Genomic DNA, 15365 nt, shown 5'->3' with positions numbered 1-15365 from the left:
GTTTTACATGTGGAATTCATGTTCTGCCCAAACATTCTGTATGCCAGATCCTTTTAAATCTCCTTCATTAAAAAGCATCAGTAATTCCAGAAGAACAAAACAATTCGTAAAGTTTCTCTTTTTTGTACAATTTTTTGACATACCTATACTGATTATGTCATCACAGGGATTTATGATGTATTCCATTGAGATGGCATGATATATACTGTAGTGTGGCTATTGAGACGCCGTTCGGATTGGTAATTAGTTTTATTATTATGCCTGGGTCCAGGTAAAATTGTGCTGTAAAGTACCTCCTTGATAGGAAAGGGTAAGCCAGAAAAATTACTTTTGCAATATTTTTAGCAATGTGCAGATGAAGGACAGCGTTCTCAAAGAGCTTCTATAGGACTGGCACTTGATTTCGAAGGCACACTTCTAGCCCCAATGAACAAACTGAAAACTTAAAGCTGAGTACTTCACACTTACTATTCCATCTACAGCTTAACACAATAAATGGTAGGAATTGTTGGGTAATTAACAAATAATTGAAAGAACGTTTTATTTTTAAAATTGTCCTTGTATTTTTACCAACAATACACATTTATAAAACTTGAACAGATTTTAATTATGATTTTGTACTTGGTTTCTTAGTTTGTCGTAATGTAATGATCATTAAAATATTCAATATATGTTTCTGCCACAGACCGCCATCCTCAGGTGTTCAGATGTGTCTAAACTGTTACTGTTGTGATGTAAAATTTGCCTAGGCTTTGAGTTAAGCATGATGCAGAAACCAAGTACAAAATCATTGAAGACAAACACACTTTTTAAAAATTTGAATTTATAACTCGGTTAAAAATACTGAATCAAATATTTTAATCACAATAGAAAAATATATTATCTTCTGGGCTAGGCCCCAGTGTACACCTTCTCGTCAATTTAAAAACAGAACTGCTTACCTCTGTCTTTCATTATTAAGTTCAGTTCAATATCGCACAGCCTGCTGTCGTTGGATTAATGTGTTTATGTTTACAACCTGCTGGTCATGGCAACACTATTCGGTTTCGATGTAGCAGTATTTACACAATCATCGCACGAAACGGCCTCCTTGGCTTTAGACGAACACAGGTTTGGGGTGGATACCGAATTGGTTGGCTTTCAAATTCCCGGCCCCGCCGACATGTTCGCAGCTACTGCTGCCGCATTTCCTGCAAGATTGCCGAAACAGTATGGACACAACACTTGCAACACAACTGGCTTACACTGTCGTGGGCACGGTGTCATCGCCCTCACGACATGCAGCATATCTTTGCACACTTTGGTGGAATAGTTGAAGTAGTTTTATGTTGTGATGATCCAATGTCAACCTGCCCCGGTGTTAAGTCTGCTTCCTCTGTTTCGCACTCGTCAAAGTTAATCCGTCTCTTAGGGCACCTCGGCGAAGAAGTACTTGTTGCATTCCATGTGCGTCGTCTTTGTCGTCTGCGTCGTCTGTGTCGTAGAACACGGTCTCCATGAGCGGGTGATTTGTCACTCTGAGGAGAGGCAGGAATTGTGTGATATGAGGGTCGAGGTTGATTTTCTTTGTCATCTTCATATGATGGAAGGGAGGGCGGGATATTATCTGCACATCGTACACAGGACGCTGAAAGTTGGAGATGATTAACTCCGGACGACGCGTCTTCGGAGTGTGGTGTTGTATACTGCGACGATCCAGTGCCAGCCTCCTCCGGTGTGAAATCTACAAGTCCATTGTCGTCATAGTTGTGTTCGCAATCGTCTTGCTGCTGTTGATCCTGCGGGGTCGTTGCTGTGGTTGATGTGTAACCACCACGCCGTTGGGATTGAACCATGTTGTATAGTTCCTCCTTGAAAATGCAACGCGCCTTCTTCAAAACCTTAACAACCATGAGATGTTTATGAAGGCTAACACCGCCACGTTGTTTGCGAGATTCCGCCAATTTAGTCAGAGAAATGTTCATTAGTCTCTCCGCTTCGCATGTGGTTGATGTGTAACCACCACGCTGTTGGGATTGAAACATGTTGTATAGTTCCTCCTTGAAAATGCAACGCGCCTTCTTCGCAACCGTAACAACCATGAGATGTTTATGAAGGCTAACACCGCCACGTTGTTTGCGAGATTCCGCCAATTTAGTCAGAGAAATGTTCATTAGTCTCTCCGCTTCCCATGCCATCACTATTAGCGTACTTACTGAAGCGGCCGGAATATCAAAACGATGAAAGAAACACTTTGTACACTTACTGTTGCAGTTACACCACTTATACGAATTTCACCACACAAGAACTTCTAGTATTCCAACAGCAGTTTATCTCACGCAGATACTAACGATGCAACCACACTGGAAGCGCACGACGAACTGCCAGTAACCTCAACAGGTGATACTACGTAACAGGTAAAATTACGCAATACCGCGCAAGACATTTCAGCTGATATTGCCACGTCAACAGCTTGCGTCACTACGCAATACTTCTCAGCCGACGTTGCCACGTCGACCGCTTGCGTCCTTGTCATGATATAACGGCCTACTTATCAACCAAACAGAGGACGTCCTCCTACGGGGTAGCGCCAATTCTTCTTAAAATAGTGTCGGAAATCGTAAAGATTGTCTCGTACCAGATCATGCAAATGTATGAAAATTGCTTGAACATTGTAAGCCAATTAAAACCCTATCGTACATTTACTTAAAAAGTTACTGAAATTGCAATTTTGGTATTCGAATTTTCATATTGGTCCACCTAACACAGGCTGTAATTTAAAAGGAAAATATATTTTCATCAGTTGCAAATGGTTTGTTAAAAGTCCTATTTAAATAATCACATGGCATTTGTAACAATCTGACATCTATACTTCACGCGAAGGAGCGTGTGATCGATTTCTTTGTGGACAAAACACGTTTCTACTGAGTATAGGACATTAATATCGATTAATATGTCACCAGCTGCTAGGACATCAACCCGGGAAGATTAACTAGCACCTTCATTTCCTTACAATGAGTCATGGAATTCTGAAGTTGATATATGTGTGTGCGTGTGAATGCTATAAATGTACAAAAGAGGTTTTATAGCTTCATATGTCTTAGGAGAAAATTTTGATCTTGTCAATTCAGTAGGCAGTGTCTATCATATTATACAACCGTGTGGGAAGATGGCTGGCAGTTGGCTGAAGTGGTATGCACCGGTATGCACGGCCTGAAAATAACGAGTATAGGTAGGATGTATATGATGGTCACGAATGTTCTGAATGTCTAGAATTAGAAAACAATCTGCAACATGCACTTTCTGAATTAAGCTGATTGCCGTTAATAAAGAAACTCGTGTTAAAGAGTGGGAAGAGACTAACCCCAAACTTAAGATTATATCTGGTGTAGCGGTGAATGTGAAGTCGGACGAACATCAAAATTGTTGACTGACGACGGAATGTGCAAAAGGTATAGAAATAGTGGAAAGAACAACGTAGCAAAATGTAAGTGAATATGCACCATACTTTCTTATAGCTACTAATAACGGGTATGACATATTAAATCTAACGGACTACCCATCAGGTAGGGGACATACCGCATCGGAAATGCAAGGAATTAAATCGGTGAAGAAGTTGAAGATTCATCGTGATGTAGAAAATGCACAGACTAGGCATTATATAAAGCATCGTACTGGGGTACCAAAAAAGCGAATAATCAATATTAGATATGAACCAGTGAATGTTCAGGAAGACAATACCAAACCCCAAAACATTCCAACTATTATTATGGATGTGTTTCTCCTACTAGGGATGAGGAAGTGTTTACGTTCTTTGCCGACGATACCAGTCTTTTTATATCAGGGAATATGGTGGATGTTGTCCAAAAGGAAATAAGTGAAACAATAAATACACTCACAGAGTGGTTCGAAAGGAATAAGTTAATTATTAATATAGAGAAAATGGTAGCAATATCCTTCCATCACACTCAGAAGATGTACCTAGAATACCCGTCAATAAAATTTTATGGCAAAGAAATCAATAATGTGGAATACACAAAATTTTTGGGAATATGGCTAGACAAGAATTTAAAGTGGTCTACACATACTCAAAAGCTAGCAAACAAGTTATGCAAAATATGTTTTGCCCTACGAATAGTCAGCAGAGTGCTAGGAATCGAGACTGTTCGCACTCTATACCATGCATACTTTCAATCCTTGTTATCATATGGATTGATATTTTGGGGTCATTCATCAAATGCAGAGTCGATTTTTAAGTTACAAAAGAGAGACATTAGAGCCATAATGCAGGTAACCAAAACCACTAGCTGCAAACAGTATTTCAAATCACTACACGTATTACCTCTACCTCTACCTCTATATATATGAAACACTAGTTTACATGAAATCCAACTCGAATACATTCATAACCAATGCAAATGTACACTCATATAATACAAGAAGGAAAGAGGACTTATACATTGTTCCATGCAATACAAGCTTGTGTAAAAACAGTTTCAATAATCTTGGTCTTTGTCTTCTAAACCACCTACCGCAATACATTAAAGAGATACCAGCATTATGTAAATTTAAAATTACTTGGAAAACATTTCTATTAAAACACTGCTTTTATAGCATAGATGAGNCTAGAGCAAATGCTGAGTTGGTACCAAAATTCCACGTTGCACTGCATGCTTCACATGCAGCCCCCCCCCCCAATAGTAACATCATGAAACTTATTATACTATAACTACACAAGAATGACATGTCTTATATCATGTATAATGATCCATGGACACGAAATAAATGAATGAATGAATGTCTTTTCATAATTATGTAAGTGAATTACATGATACATTCCTGAATAGTAAAAGCAATCTTTCAAAATCTTCAAAATATAAAATACTATTGATAGGTGATAGTCATCTAAGAGGCTTCTCAGAAAATATGAAACTTTATTTGAATGATGAGTTCCAAGTAAGTGGTTACAGTAAACCTGGAGCTGGTACCAAAATAATATTGGAACAAGCTACAAAAGATGTTGATAATTTGCTAGACAAAGATTTTATTATTCTTTGTTGTGGGTCAAACAATATTGATAGAGTGAAATAAAGTACGGTTTTTAATGATTTTGTTGAATTCATTAAGAGAGTCACTCATAGGAATGTGATTGTTTTAACAGTCCCTTATAGGCATAGCCTAAAAGGTCCTAATATTACTCTCAGTGATGAAATTACTAATTTTAATAGAAAACTACTTAAGCTCAAAAAACTATTTCCACGTGTCAGTGTGGTGGAACTAAATGAAAATAGACACTTGTATATTAAACATGGATTACACTTGAATGATCTGGATAAATAAATACTATCATTCAATTTACTTCTTCAGATTTTTTCTCTTATAGAGAAGGAAAATAATATGAGCACTAATATCATAGTGCTCAGATATTATGAAGTTCAACTTCGAACAGTTAGTCTCTGTAAATCAAGTTTTTCCCCTGACTTCAGTTGAGATTGTTGAAAATACATCAGTAAAGCATATTAGAAAGAAGCCTGTAGTGGAAAGAAACTCAGAAGGAAACACGGAATGTGGTTCCATTGTGCTGCATGCTACAGCACAATTCTGCCATACGTTGGGTGACATTGCCACGTATGGTCTGGCTGGCAACGGGGATGAGTACGCTCAAGAACTACTTGTGAGTGCAATACAACCATCTGCAGATTTGGTAAGGGCACTTTGGGTTAGCATGTGTCAACACTGGATACAGTTCATTGCCCATCTACAGTTATTTACTGCAGTTGCAACAGAATTAGATTATATTTTAATTACAGTTGAATTCATGATAATGGATATGTAAATCACTGAACTGAGTACAGAACTGGAAACATCCAATGGAAGGTCCTAGAAATGAAAGCACGCTATACAATAAGAATATGATAGTTGAAATGGTAGAACCTTTTTCTTCTTCTTCTTGACAAATGGTGTCTTCTGGAATAAAATGCCATATAAAGTGGTAAAGTACATAAGCATTTTCAAGGAATGGCAGTTGACTTACAGGTTGGAGTATAGCCTGTTCAATGGTAGCACATTCTTTAGGGGGAAAAAAAGTTATCATAGTAATTGCCATTTTAAGAAAATAATTCCAAGGAGGAAGCGGCTTTCCAGTGGAAACAGACAAGATTGTGGGACCATTGTGTATATCATCCATGTGTGCTATCCTCACCTTAATGCGTGAACCAAATGATGAATTTATGTGAAACTCTGAATTGACATCGTGCCACTCACATGTTCTTTGAGTTGTATACCAGCAGCCATTTTAACATGGTGACTGAGCTGGGAGCAACACTAGAGCCACTTAGAGTAGGTCCTTAAGAAGAAGGTCCTGGGGTAAGCTGTTATACCCATTCATAAGGTTCTGAGTTTTATCCTTGGTGACGTCTGTGTACAGATTTCTTTCCTTACAGATGATGCTTTCACATCTACCAGCATTAAAGCTTTGGGAATACAAAGGATACCCCCGTCCCATGTTAAAATGTAGGGTCCCTCTGCTGACCAGCACTGTCATGATTACCCTATCATGGGGGTTGAGATTATTGTCTCCACCTCAGATGCTTTCAGTAGAACATTTTGTTATATATGTGTTTTGACTTCCTTTTCTCCCATTCTGTATGTGACAGTTTGTAACTAGCCAACATATTGTGACATTTGAGTGTGTAAATACTTTGTACTTGATACAGTTTGTTGTGTAGGCATAGAATGTGGCAGAATGGTTCATTTGGAGATAGATTGCATGAATTAAGAAGAAACATGCCTCAAAATTATTACTGTCCCATTGTACTTTTATTAAAATATTTTGTGTTAATCATTTCAATCGCTATGACTTTAATGGGCTGTAGCATGCCCATTTCTGGTTGTTGGCTGTATGAGTAAGTTGTGTTGGAAAACAGAATGTTACATATTTTTATAATTTAACAAAACAACAGATTGCACTAAACTAAATATGGATGTAACCCCTATTTTCTGGCTGGAACTTCAGGATGAAAGGGTGTTACATTTTACTTGGAAACATGGTCACATTCTGTAAGATCCTAAAATACAGTGACTTTAATGTTGTCTCTCTTCCTAATTTCAGATACCTGTCTCATAATTTTCATGGAAAGGGACCTGGCAGAAATAAAGTAGAGAAACGAATGAAGAAGAATGAGCAGGAAGGAGTGAGTATCAGTCCAGACCTGGTCATGAGCTGTTATTTGTAACTAGTACTATACTGTAGCACCCTGCTGCACTTCATTTAGTAGCAGATGGTTTCACAGTCTCACGTGCAGCACGTCCATCTATATAACTTACTAAAAGTTATTCACTACATATTTCGAACTGTGGGGTCATCATTAGGTTTTTTAAAGTTATAAATTATAAATGAGGAAACTACTGTGCTTCCATATTGTGGTTATGCATCGTTACTTTGTGGTCCCTTCTATGCGCATGTATATATAAAGTGGTGGGTTGTTCTTCCTGTTGTGTTATGCTGTGTAACACAGCGGGCAGAGCAACCTGCCACTTCATATATACATGCACACAGAAGGGACCACAAAGTAATGGCCAACAACCACAATATGGGAGGACAGCAGTTTCTTCATATGTAATTCCTAATTTTAAAACACCTGATGATGACCTTATAGGTCGAAACATGTAATGAATAACTTTCAGAAAGTTTTATAGAAGGAAGTGCTACACGTTAGACTGTGAAACAATTTGATGCTATTTCTAAATGGTGCTCCATAAGGAAGTAAATTGTAGTTATCGTTACATGTCCATGATTCCACGTAGCAGATAGATATCCATCCACACTTTGTGCTATCATTTTCTGCTGACTACAAACATACACAGTAGCTTCAGTCCTGGGACAGAAGCGAATACAGCAATTTTGCTGCAAGACAGATGGAGCCTGCTCATATAACACACAGCGTATTTGTTCAGTTGTCATTAGGCTAGCAGACATAGACAGAGATCATGGGTTGGAAATTAGGGGAAATTGATGTCTTCAAGCAGCAGACTAACTTAAAATTTGGCCAGCTTCTTAGGATAATCAGTGAGAGGTGCTGCAAACACTTCAGTGTGTTTAGTGGCAAACAGACTGTGCCCCATCTGAGGTGTCAGGCTCAATGAGATTAATTTTTATTTGAACACATATTTTTTATTTTGTTTCAAGTTGATGAAACAGATGAGCTCAACAGACACCCCACTTGGAACGCTTAGCGTCTTGCAGCAGCAACAGAAAGAATCACAGTCTGCATTCTTGGTCCTTAGTGACAGTAAACAAACATGAGTATGCTTTTTGTCTGCCACTGATTCAATTCATTCAAAAGAACAGCCAGTTCTAGCGAAGAAAAAGTAATCCTATTCATTATCTGACAGACTTAGACATGAGAACACAGATTACTAGATGAAACCAGTCAACTCAATTCAAAATTTGTCTTATCATGACATTACAAATAACAGTAATTCATAGCTTTAACTTAAAGACTGAGTAGATGAGCCTCCATATAGTAATGTCGATAATGTCATGTGGCGATTATACTGCTGCAAATAAATATTTGTTTTTCTCTGATCATGTCACTTGTCTTGTTATAATTTCTCAACTGTAGACCATAAAGTGTCATTTTAATAATGGATTGTTCAATAAGACTTTCCTTCTTGATACGCTTAAATCTTACTAAGAATTTCTGTTTTTGATGCAGAATATGAAATTTAATTTTCAAAAAGTAAACCATCTGTGAGGTTTTTGCGAAATCTGCTAGTTTAACATGAGCATTACTACATTTTCTTTGTTTCTTCCTTTTTCAGGGCAACCATCTCGAAAACAAAACTGCAGATTCTTTGTGAAATATGCTGGCACCAACTCTGAAATTTAGTATGGACTTATATTTTTATTGTTTGTTACTGTTTGGAATATCATCTCTATTTTTAAGTAAGACACAGCTTGCAGCTGCCGATAGTGCCTGTAGTTAGTTGGTTAGTTATTGGAGAGGGTGGGTTTCCCCATACACTTAGACCTGTAGTGGTCCATTGTGCTTCCCTCTATGATTCTACCAGTCTCTATATCCTACTGGTATTGGTGCTTACCATCAGTTCCGCCCAGCCAGCGAGACCGGCTCTACTAGCTGAGAGGTATTAGTGACTGCTGTTGGGCGGGAAACATCTGCAATTTTGGCTCAGTGACCTCCTTTGGAGGTATGAGGTTCTTTTACATGCCGTAAAGCTACAACACGGGACCCACGGCTTAAAGTCCCTCCCGGATGACTTGTTCCCTGAATTTTTCCGCCCTTAAAAATTCGACGACCTCCGCCGGGTATTTGAACCCGCGTACTATGAGTCATGAGGTGGGAAGATAGTGCCTGTATGTACTGGAAGGAAGGCCACAGAGTTCATGTCACATTCAAATGAGTCTGTGCCCGCTCTTGGCACCTGTAAGCAGAAAAGTACAATTTCTAGTGAGCAGTTGCTTGTTCATAGGACCTGAGCCAGATGAACCGCCTCTGAACTAAATCGGACGTGAAGTAATTATATATGTGGCCTTTCTTGATGGCAATAGCAATATTTGTACACCCCCCCATGCATGCTGCATTCAAGCATGCAAATTGGCCACTGAACGTTGTGACATGTATCCTTCCAAAAGATGAAAGAAACCCTGGTTCAGTGGTAGACCTGTATGAAAAGCTGTAAAATTATACAAGCAAGAGACATATAGTCTCCTGCAAATCATTGTAAAGCACCACTGATATATTACTGAAACATTTGTAATGGGTTATAAAAGTAACTTGGTTCATCCTGGCTCAACACACTAGTAATTGTATATAAGATTTTTAACCACCGTCCAGTCTGATTGATAAAAGTTGTTTTTAATTTTCACCCTTTACATGTTTTGGTCAAAACGACCATCTTCAGAAGGATATTATCAACACACATGGAAGCTACTGTTACCATGTCATAGATATAAATTTTGTGTCTCTTTAACTAATATTAAAATGTATACAGGGTGTCCCAGGGGGAATGTGCCAGACTTTGGGAGGGTGTTCCTTATGTTAAAGTATGCCAATATAACCCAAAACACCTATGTCTGAAGTTGAACGGTTACGGAGATAATGGCCAGAGAAGTGTGAAACTTTGACAGGTGTTACACACTTGTTGATTACCAAATACATATTAAAACTGGCAGGAATATGTGGTTTCTGTAATGTTAATAATGTACGTAACTTCAAACTAACTTGCGAGTGACATGAAGCCATTAAATTGAACTACAAAAAAAAACTCGCACGCTATGTCATAGTTGTCGTTAGGGTTCCAAGCACTATACATAACACATGAATGACAAGCGCTGACGTAACATGGCTGACTGTGCATTCTGGTATGCGAGTGTATGTGGCTAGTGTGAAGTTTCATCACCACACTCAAGGACAAACATCGATAAGACTTGTCAGCTGACAGGTACAGTGCGTGGGCCTGCCTGAAGACCACACTTTTGTTGGGCCATTATCTCCCGTAAACATCTGAAAATTATCACAATTAGTCTGTTTACAAAATAATGTTCAATATTTGTTTTAATCTAGAACCAAATTGGTTGATGATGTTCCACTTCTCTAATAATTTTAGATGTTTTAACAAATCACTGTACATCTTAGTATTAGTTAAAGGCCATAACATTTATATCTATGACGTGGTAACAGTAGTTTCCATATGTGTTGATAAAATCCTTCTGAGACATGTAAAGGATGAAAAATTGAAAACGACTTGTATCAAAAACAGTGGAAGGTGGTTAAAAATTTTATAAAAAGAAGTAAAGCTATCCCTGTAAGAGGCCGTGAAGGCCCATGGGGTTGTGAGACATTGATGGTCCCACATTATCTAGACAATCAGCTCAAAGATGGCAGTAAGGTTGTCAGCCTTACGTGCCGACGGCCTTTTACGCCCCAGGAAAATTATTTAATTAATTCCTATTACTCATTTCTGTTAGAGGCTGAGGAATAGGTCAATTGAAAAAACTTCAATGACCTCATCGGAACTTGAACCCGAGACATTCCGGCTTATGGTATAGCCCCTCAACCAACTACGCTACTGTGTGCCCCCTTAAAAATCTTATATATGGTGATAAAAGTCCTGTGTTTAATCCACATGCAGATGATCAAGAGTCTTCTGTAGCAAAGTGGATAATTTTCAGTCCAGTGTGACATACAAGTTTACAACACTTCAGTCTTTATTCACCTTACATGTTTCGATTCAAAAGAATCATTCTCAGTGGCGCACCACTACGATCAGGAAACTCTGTCACGTAAGATGTTTTAACAATATGCACGTAAGATATGAATAATGCTCACTATATATATTTTTTGTTTTTTGTTTTTATCACAGTTAGTTTTGATGTTTGGCTTAAGCATTCATGATGACGCTTTTTGAAGTGTAGATTTACATATGATGCTGTTTCTTTTAAGCATATTTGCTGGGTATTCTGATTGGGATTTACCACTGCACGCGATGTGATGTTCACTTTTCCATACAGTAGCTTCCCTGTGTATTTAAAATTGTATTAAAAATTTCTTTTGCATGTAAAAAATTAGTTATTATGTTAAAATATTGTGAGCCAACATTGGGTAATGTTGTTTTCCTCCTGATGGTGGAGGATGTTCTTATTGTTAGTTGACGACTAACAATAAGAACATACAATCAAGAGAAATAAACGACATCCTCCACCATCAGGAGGAAAACAACACGACCCACGATATTTTAACATAATAACTAATTTCTAACATACAAAAGAAATTTTAATACAATTTCAAATACATAGGGAAGCTACTGTATGGAAAAGTGAACCTCACATCACGTGCAGTGGGAAATCCCAATCAGAATACCCAGCAAATATGCTTAAAAGAAACAGCATCATACGTAAATCTACACTTCAAGAAGCGTCATCGTGAATGCTTAAGGCAAACATCAAAACTAACTGTGATAATAACAAAAATTTATATAGTGAGCATTATTCATAGCTTAAGTGCATAATGTTAAAACATCTTATGTGACAGTGTTTCCTGATTGTAGTGGTGTGCCTCTGAGGTTGATTCTTTTGAATCAAAACATGTAAGGTGAATAAAGACTGAAGTGTTGTAAACTTGTATGTCACACTGGACTGAAAATTATCACTTTGTATCAAATTAGTCTTCTGTAGGTATATGAAAAATCAAAAGATACATAGATTCGGCCAGTAATAATATCAGGTCATGAAACTGTGTAAAACTGCTCTTAAGGCATCTACTTGGAGGTGGTGATGAGTGAGACATTGATGGTCCCACATTATCTAGAATGCTGGACATTATCTGAAGTCTGAATTGTAATCCTGATGTGTTACTAATCTTCACATAAGAAGGTACACAGACAGACTCCAGGTGTTCCCAAACTTACATTTTCTTGATATCAGAAATGTATAACTGTAAACTGACGACCTTAGTGACATATATTCCAGCCACCTAATTCTTTAAGTTTCAGTATTTTTTAGTCTTTGTTAATAGAAATTAACTTGAAATCATATTATTACAAAAGTTGTTACATTTAGGTATTTCTTCATGAAATAGTTGGAACATGTATACCTACTCCATTAGGTGCATGAAGGATGTGTTGTTCAGTTAGTGTGGTTACTTGCAAGGTTGGAATTATGTATGGAGTTGATTTCAGTTTGTAACATTCTCACTCAGAGCAGTCTGCTTATGGTTATTGATGGTTATTACTATCTGTCCTTACCATAGGTGATTAATTTTTCAGTAAATGGTTTTCAGACAAAAGGTATGACACACCTATCAAAAGAAACAGAAGATTTTGTTTCCTTATTGGTCAGTATCCTGTTGAGAAAGATACAATAAAACAGTTTCATTTGGTGTAGTATTTAAATGTATATCATCTTTAGGAAAAATTATATAAAAATGTTTTAATTTCATAATATATTTGAATGCACTAAAAGTTTAACTGTAAAGTTGAGGTGGCCGTGTGCAGTTGGAGCCCAGACAGGGCCACTGAAGCGTCAGGCCGATAGATTTAAATGGTTGCAGTGGTAGACTTGCCATTTCTTATTAATTTGTACAGATTTCCTAACAGACTCACTACTGTGATGAAGACTTGTTCAGACAACGCTCTGAGAAATAAATTTATTATGTAAAATAATTCGTCTGAACTGATCACAGTTCAGTTTAATCAATACAACACAATTACTGTATTGTTGTAGTGTGCCAATATTTCTTGTTCATAAATGGAAGTACAGTCATCTACAAACACCAGTGTTACGTGTGAGATATAAGATATTCAGGGCAGTGATCATGAGGAATGTGGAAGTGATGCTGTGTAGGTGGGTAGGAGTCTGCTTACATTTTGCAGGAACGTACCATCACCTTCATAAGTGTAGACTTCTGCTGCATACATTCTATCACATGCTGACTTTTGAGCAGTATTATTGAGCCCAACTTCTTTATTACAACCGTCAAAACACAACTACGTGTAATATCAAGATCAGTGCCTAGTTTTGGCTCTGCTACATGTTTATAGCCATCATCAGGCAAATACATGGTTAACATATATATACCACTGAACCGCATAGCTAGTAAAATTGGATACAATATTATTAATTATATAAAATACTTGATGTAAAAATACGATGAATTAGATTATATAAAACAAAAGTTATAGTATAACACAATAAAATTTTTCTATTGATGTTTTACATCATTGAGTCACTCGTTGGTTTTTGTAATTAAAAAAAAAATTGTTGTAATAAAGAAGTTGTATATTATAACACAACAGGATGCATGAAATGAAAATTAGAAAAGTATTATTGATATAAGTCTTCTGAAATGTAATGCTCCGAAATTTGTTTTAACCAACACTGCAGACAAATATACTTCCTCCATCTTCAGGATGGAAAATTGAAGCTGAAGGCAATGTGTTCCTCTGAAATGTCGTTAAACTTCTACCAACCTACACAGTATCATATCCCATATCATCAGCCAAATGAAACTGCTGTTTGTGGATGACCTGATTTCATATTGTGATGCTTCAAAGGGTATTATTCATGAATGGGAACAGGTCAAACATCTGTACGTACATAATCTAAATGTCTGAGATCTGGGGTCATCCTAAAGCTGGAGGCACACATTCCACCAAAATGTTAGTATTCACCTATCAGACTGCAGCGTGGTGTGTTTCACCAGAACCCTGGTATGTCCCTGCCAGACTACAACACAGTGTTATAGCACATAACGTCGCCACCAAGGAACTTGATGATTATACAGCTTTCCACTTTTGCCAGGAAAGTTACGTCAAGGACTTGTAGCTCAGACGGGGGAACACAAATACTTTTAATTTTGTGCATCCTATTGTGTTATTATATACAAGTCTTTATTGGAGTCCATCGTAACACAACAGCATAACAGTCAAGGTTAAAATTACCTAGCTACATGTTTTGGCTATTTAAAGCCATCATCAGGCAAAGCACATGATTACTAATACTGTGTGAATATAATAATCATGTGTTTTGCCTGATGATGGCCTTAAAAAGCCAAAACATGTAGCTAGGTAATTTGAACCTTGACTGTTATGTTGTGTTGTGACAGACTCCAATAAAGAATTGAACACAAATACGTACAATATTTTTGTTGGAAGATGCTGGAAAGCATCCACTTGGGAAATCAAAAGTGGTGGAAGAAAGAAATTAAACTAGATCTTGATAGAATTGGTTATAAGACTGTGGATCATGATGTGTCCACTGGTGGGCTTTGGTATTAGCAGCATTCATCCTGGAAGGGTATGCTGAAAAGTGATGCCTCCATAAGACAGTGGCGAAAATGTGGTTCTGTCATGCCACACTTACAGAAGTACAGGCACTCCTTGGTATATGCAAGTTGGAATCATCATGTTTCATTTTAATGCATTCAATTAATTTAGACCTATTAACACTTGCTTTAGTATGAACTGCTTGCTGGCCAATCAAGAGAGGTTGGGAGAAGGGGGGATTAGGATGCTGTGCAGGCGTGGAGGAGGAATGCAGAGGGAGAAGAGAGAGTGTGGCCTACCTGATGTCATTTATGTCATTGCACCCCCTGTGACTCCTTTTGGGAATATAACTAGTGCGTTAATTGATGAATACCTGTACATCAAATATGTCAGCTGTGTCTGGATTGCAGAAGTGGTTGTTTGAGAAGTAACTGTATAGAATAAGGAACAAAGTTCAAGGAAGGTAGCCATTTCTGTTTCAATGAAATTGCTGTTATGGAAAAGAATCAGGAGTCATTACTTTCAGCATGCCCTTGAACAAGCTCTGTCACCAGAAGAAGACAGATACACTTCCCAATGAAATATCCCACTGTGAAATTGTA

At 37.6% G+C, this 15365-nt stretch overlaps 1 protein-coding gene and 1 long non-coding RNA gene across 2 annotated transcripts; one reads left to right on the top strand and one right to left on the bottom strand.

The window, feature by feature from the left end:
* Nucleotides 1–834: 834 nt before the first annotated feature.
* On the bottom strand, nt 835–2396 carry LOC117282847 (immediate early response gene 5-like protein). Its single transcript, XM_033754205.1, has 2 exons — nt 2134–2396; nt 835–1944 (listed from the first exon to the last, which is right to left on the bottom strand). The coding sequence occupies exons 1-2, from the start codon at nt 2175–2177 to the stop codon at nt 1272–1274; spliced, it is 717 nt and encodes a 238-aa protein (XP_033610096.1). The 5' UTR covers nt 2178–2396; the 3' UTR covers nt 835–1271.
* Nucleotides 2397–2669: 273 nt separating this feature from the next.
* Nucleotides 2670–8957, top strand: LOC111871319. The gene is made up of 3 exons (XR_002843999.2): nt 2670–3466; nt 7091–7172; nt 8803–8957. It is a non-coding gene; the product is annotated as an uncharacterized LOC111871319 (long non-coding RNA).
* Nucleotides 8958–15365: the final 6408 nt, after the last annotated feature.

This window comes from Cryptotermes secundus, unplaced genomic scaffold (genome assembly GCF_002891405.2).
Source record: "Cryptotermes secundus unplaced genomic scaffold, Csec_1.0 scaffold1116, whole genome shotgun sequence".
Taxonomy (NCBI): domain Eukaryota; kingdom Metazoa; phylum Arthropoda; class Insecta; order Blattodea; family Kalotermitidae; genus Cryptotermes; species Cryptotermes secundus.
Note: the sequence above shows the minus strand (reverse complement) of the source record. Positions and strands in the feature narration are given on the sequence as shown.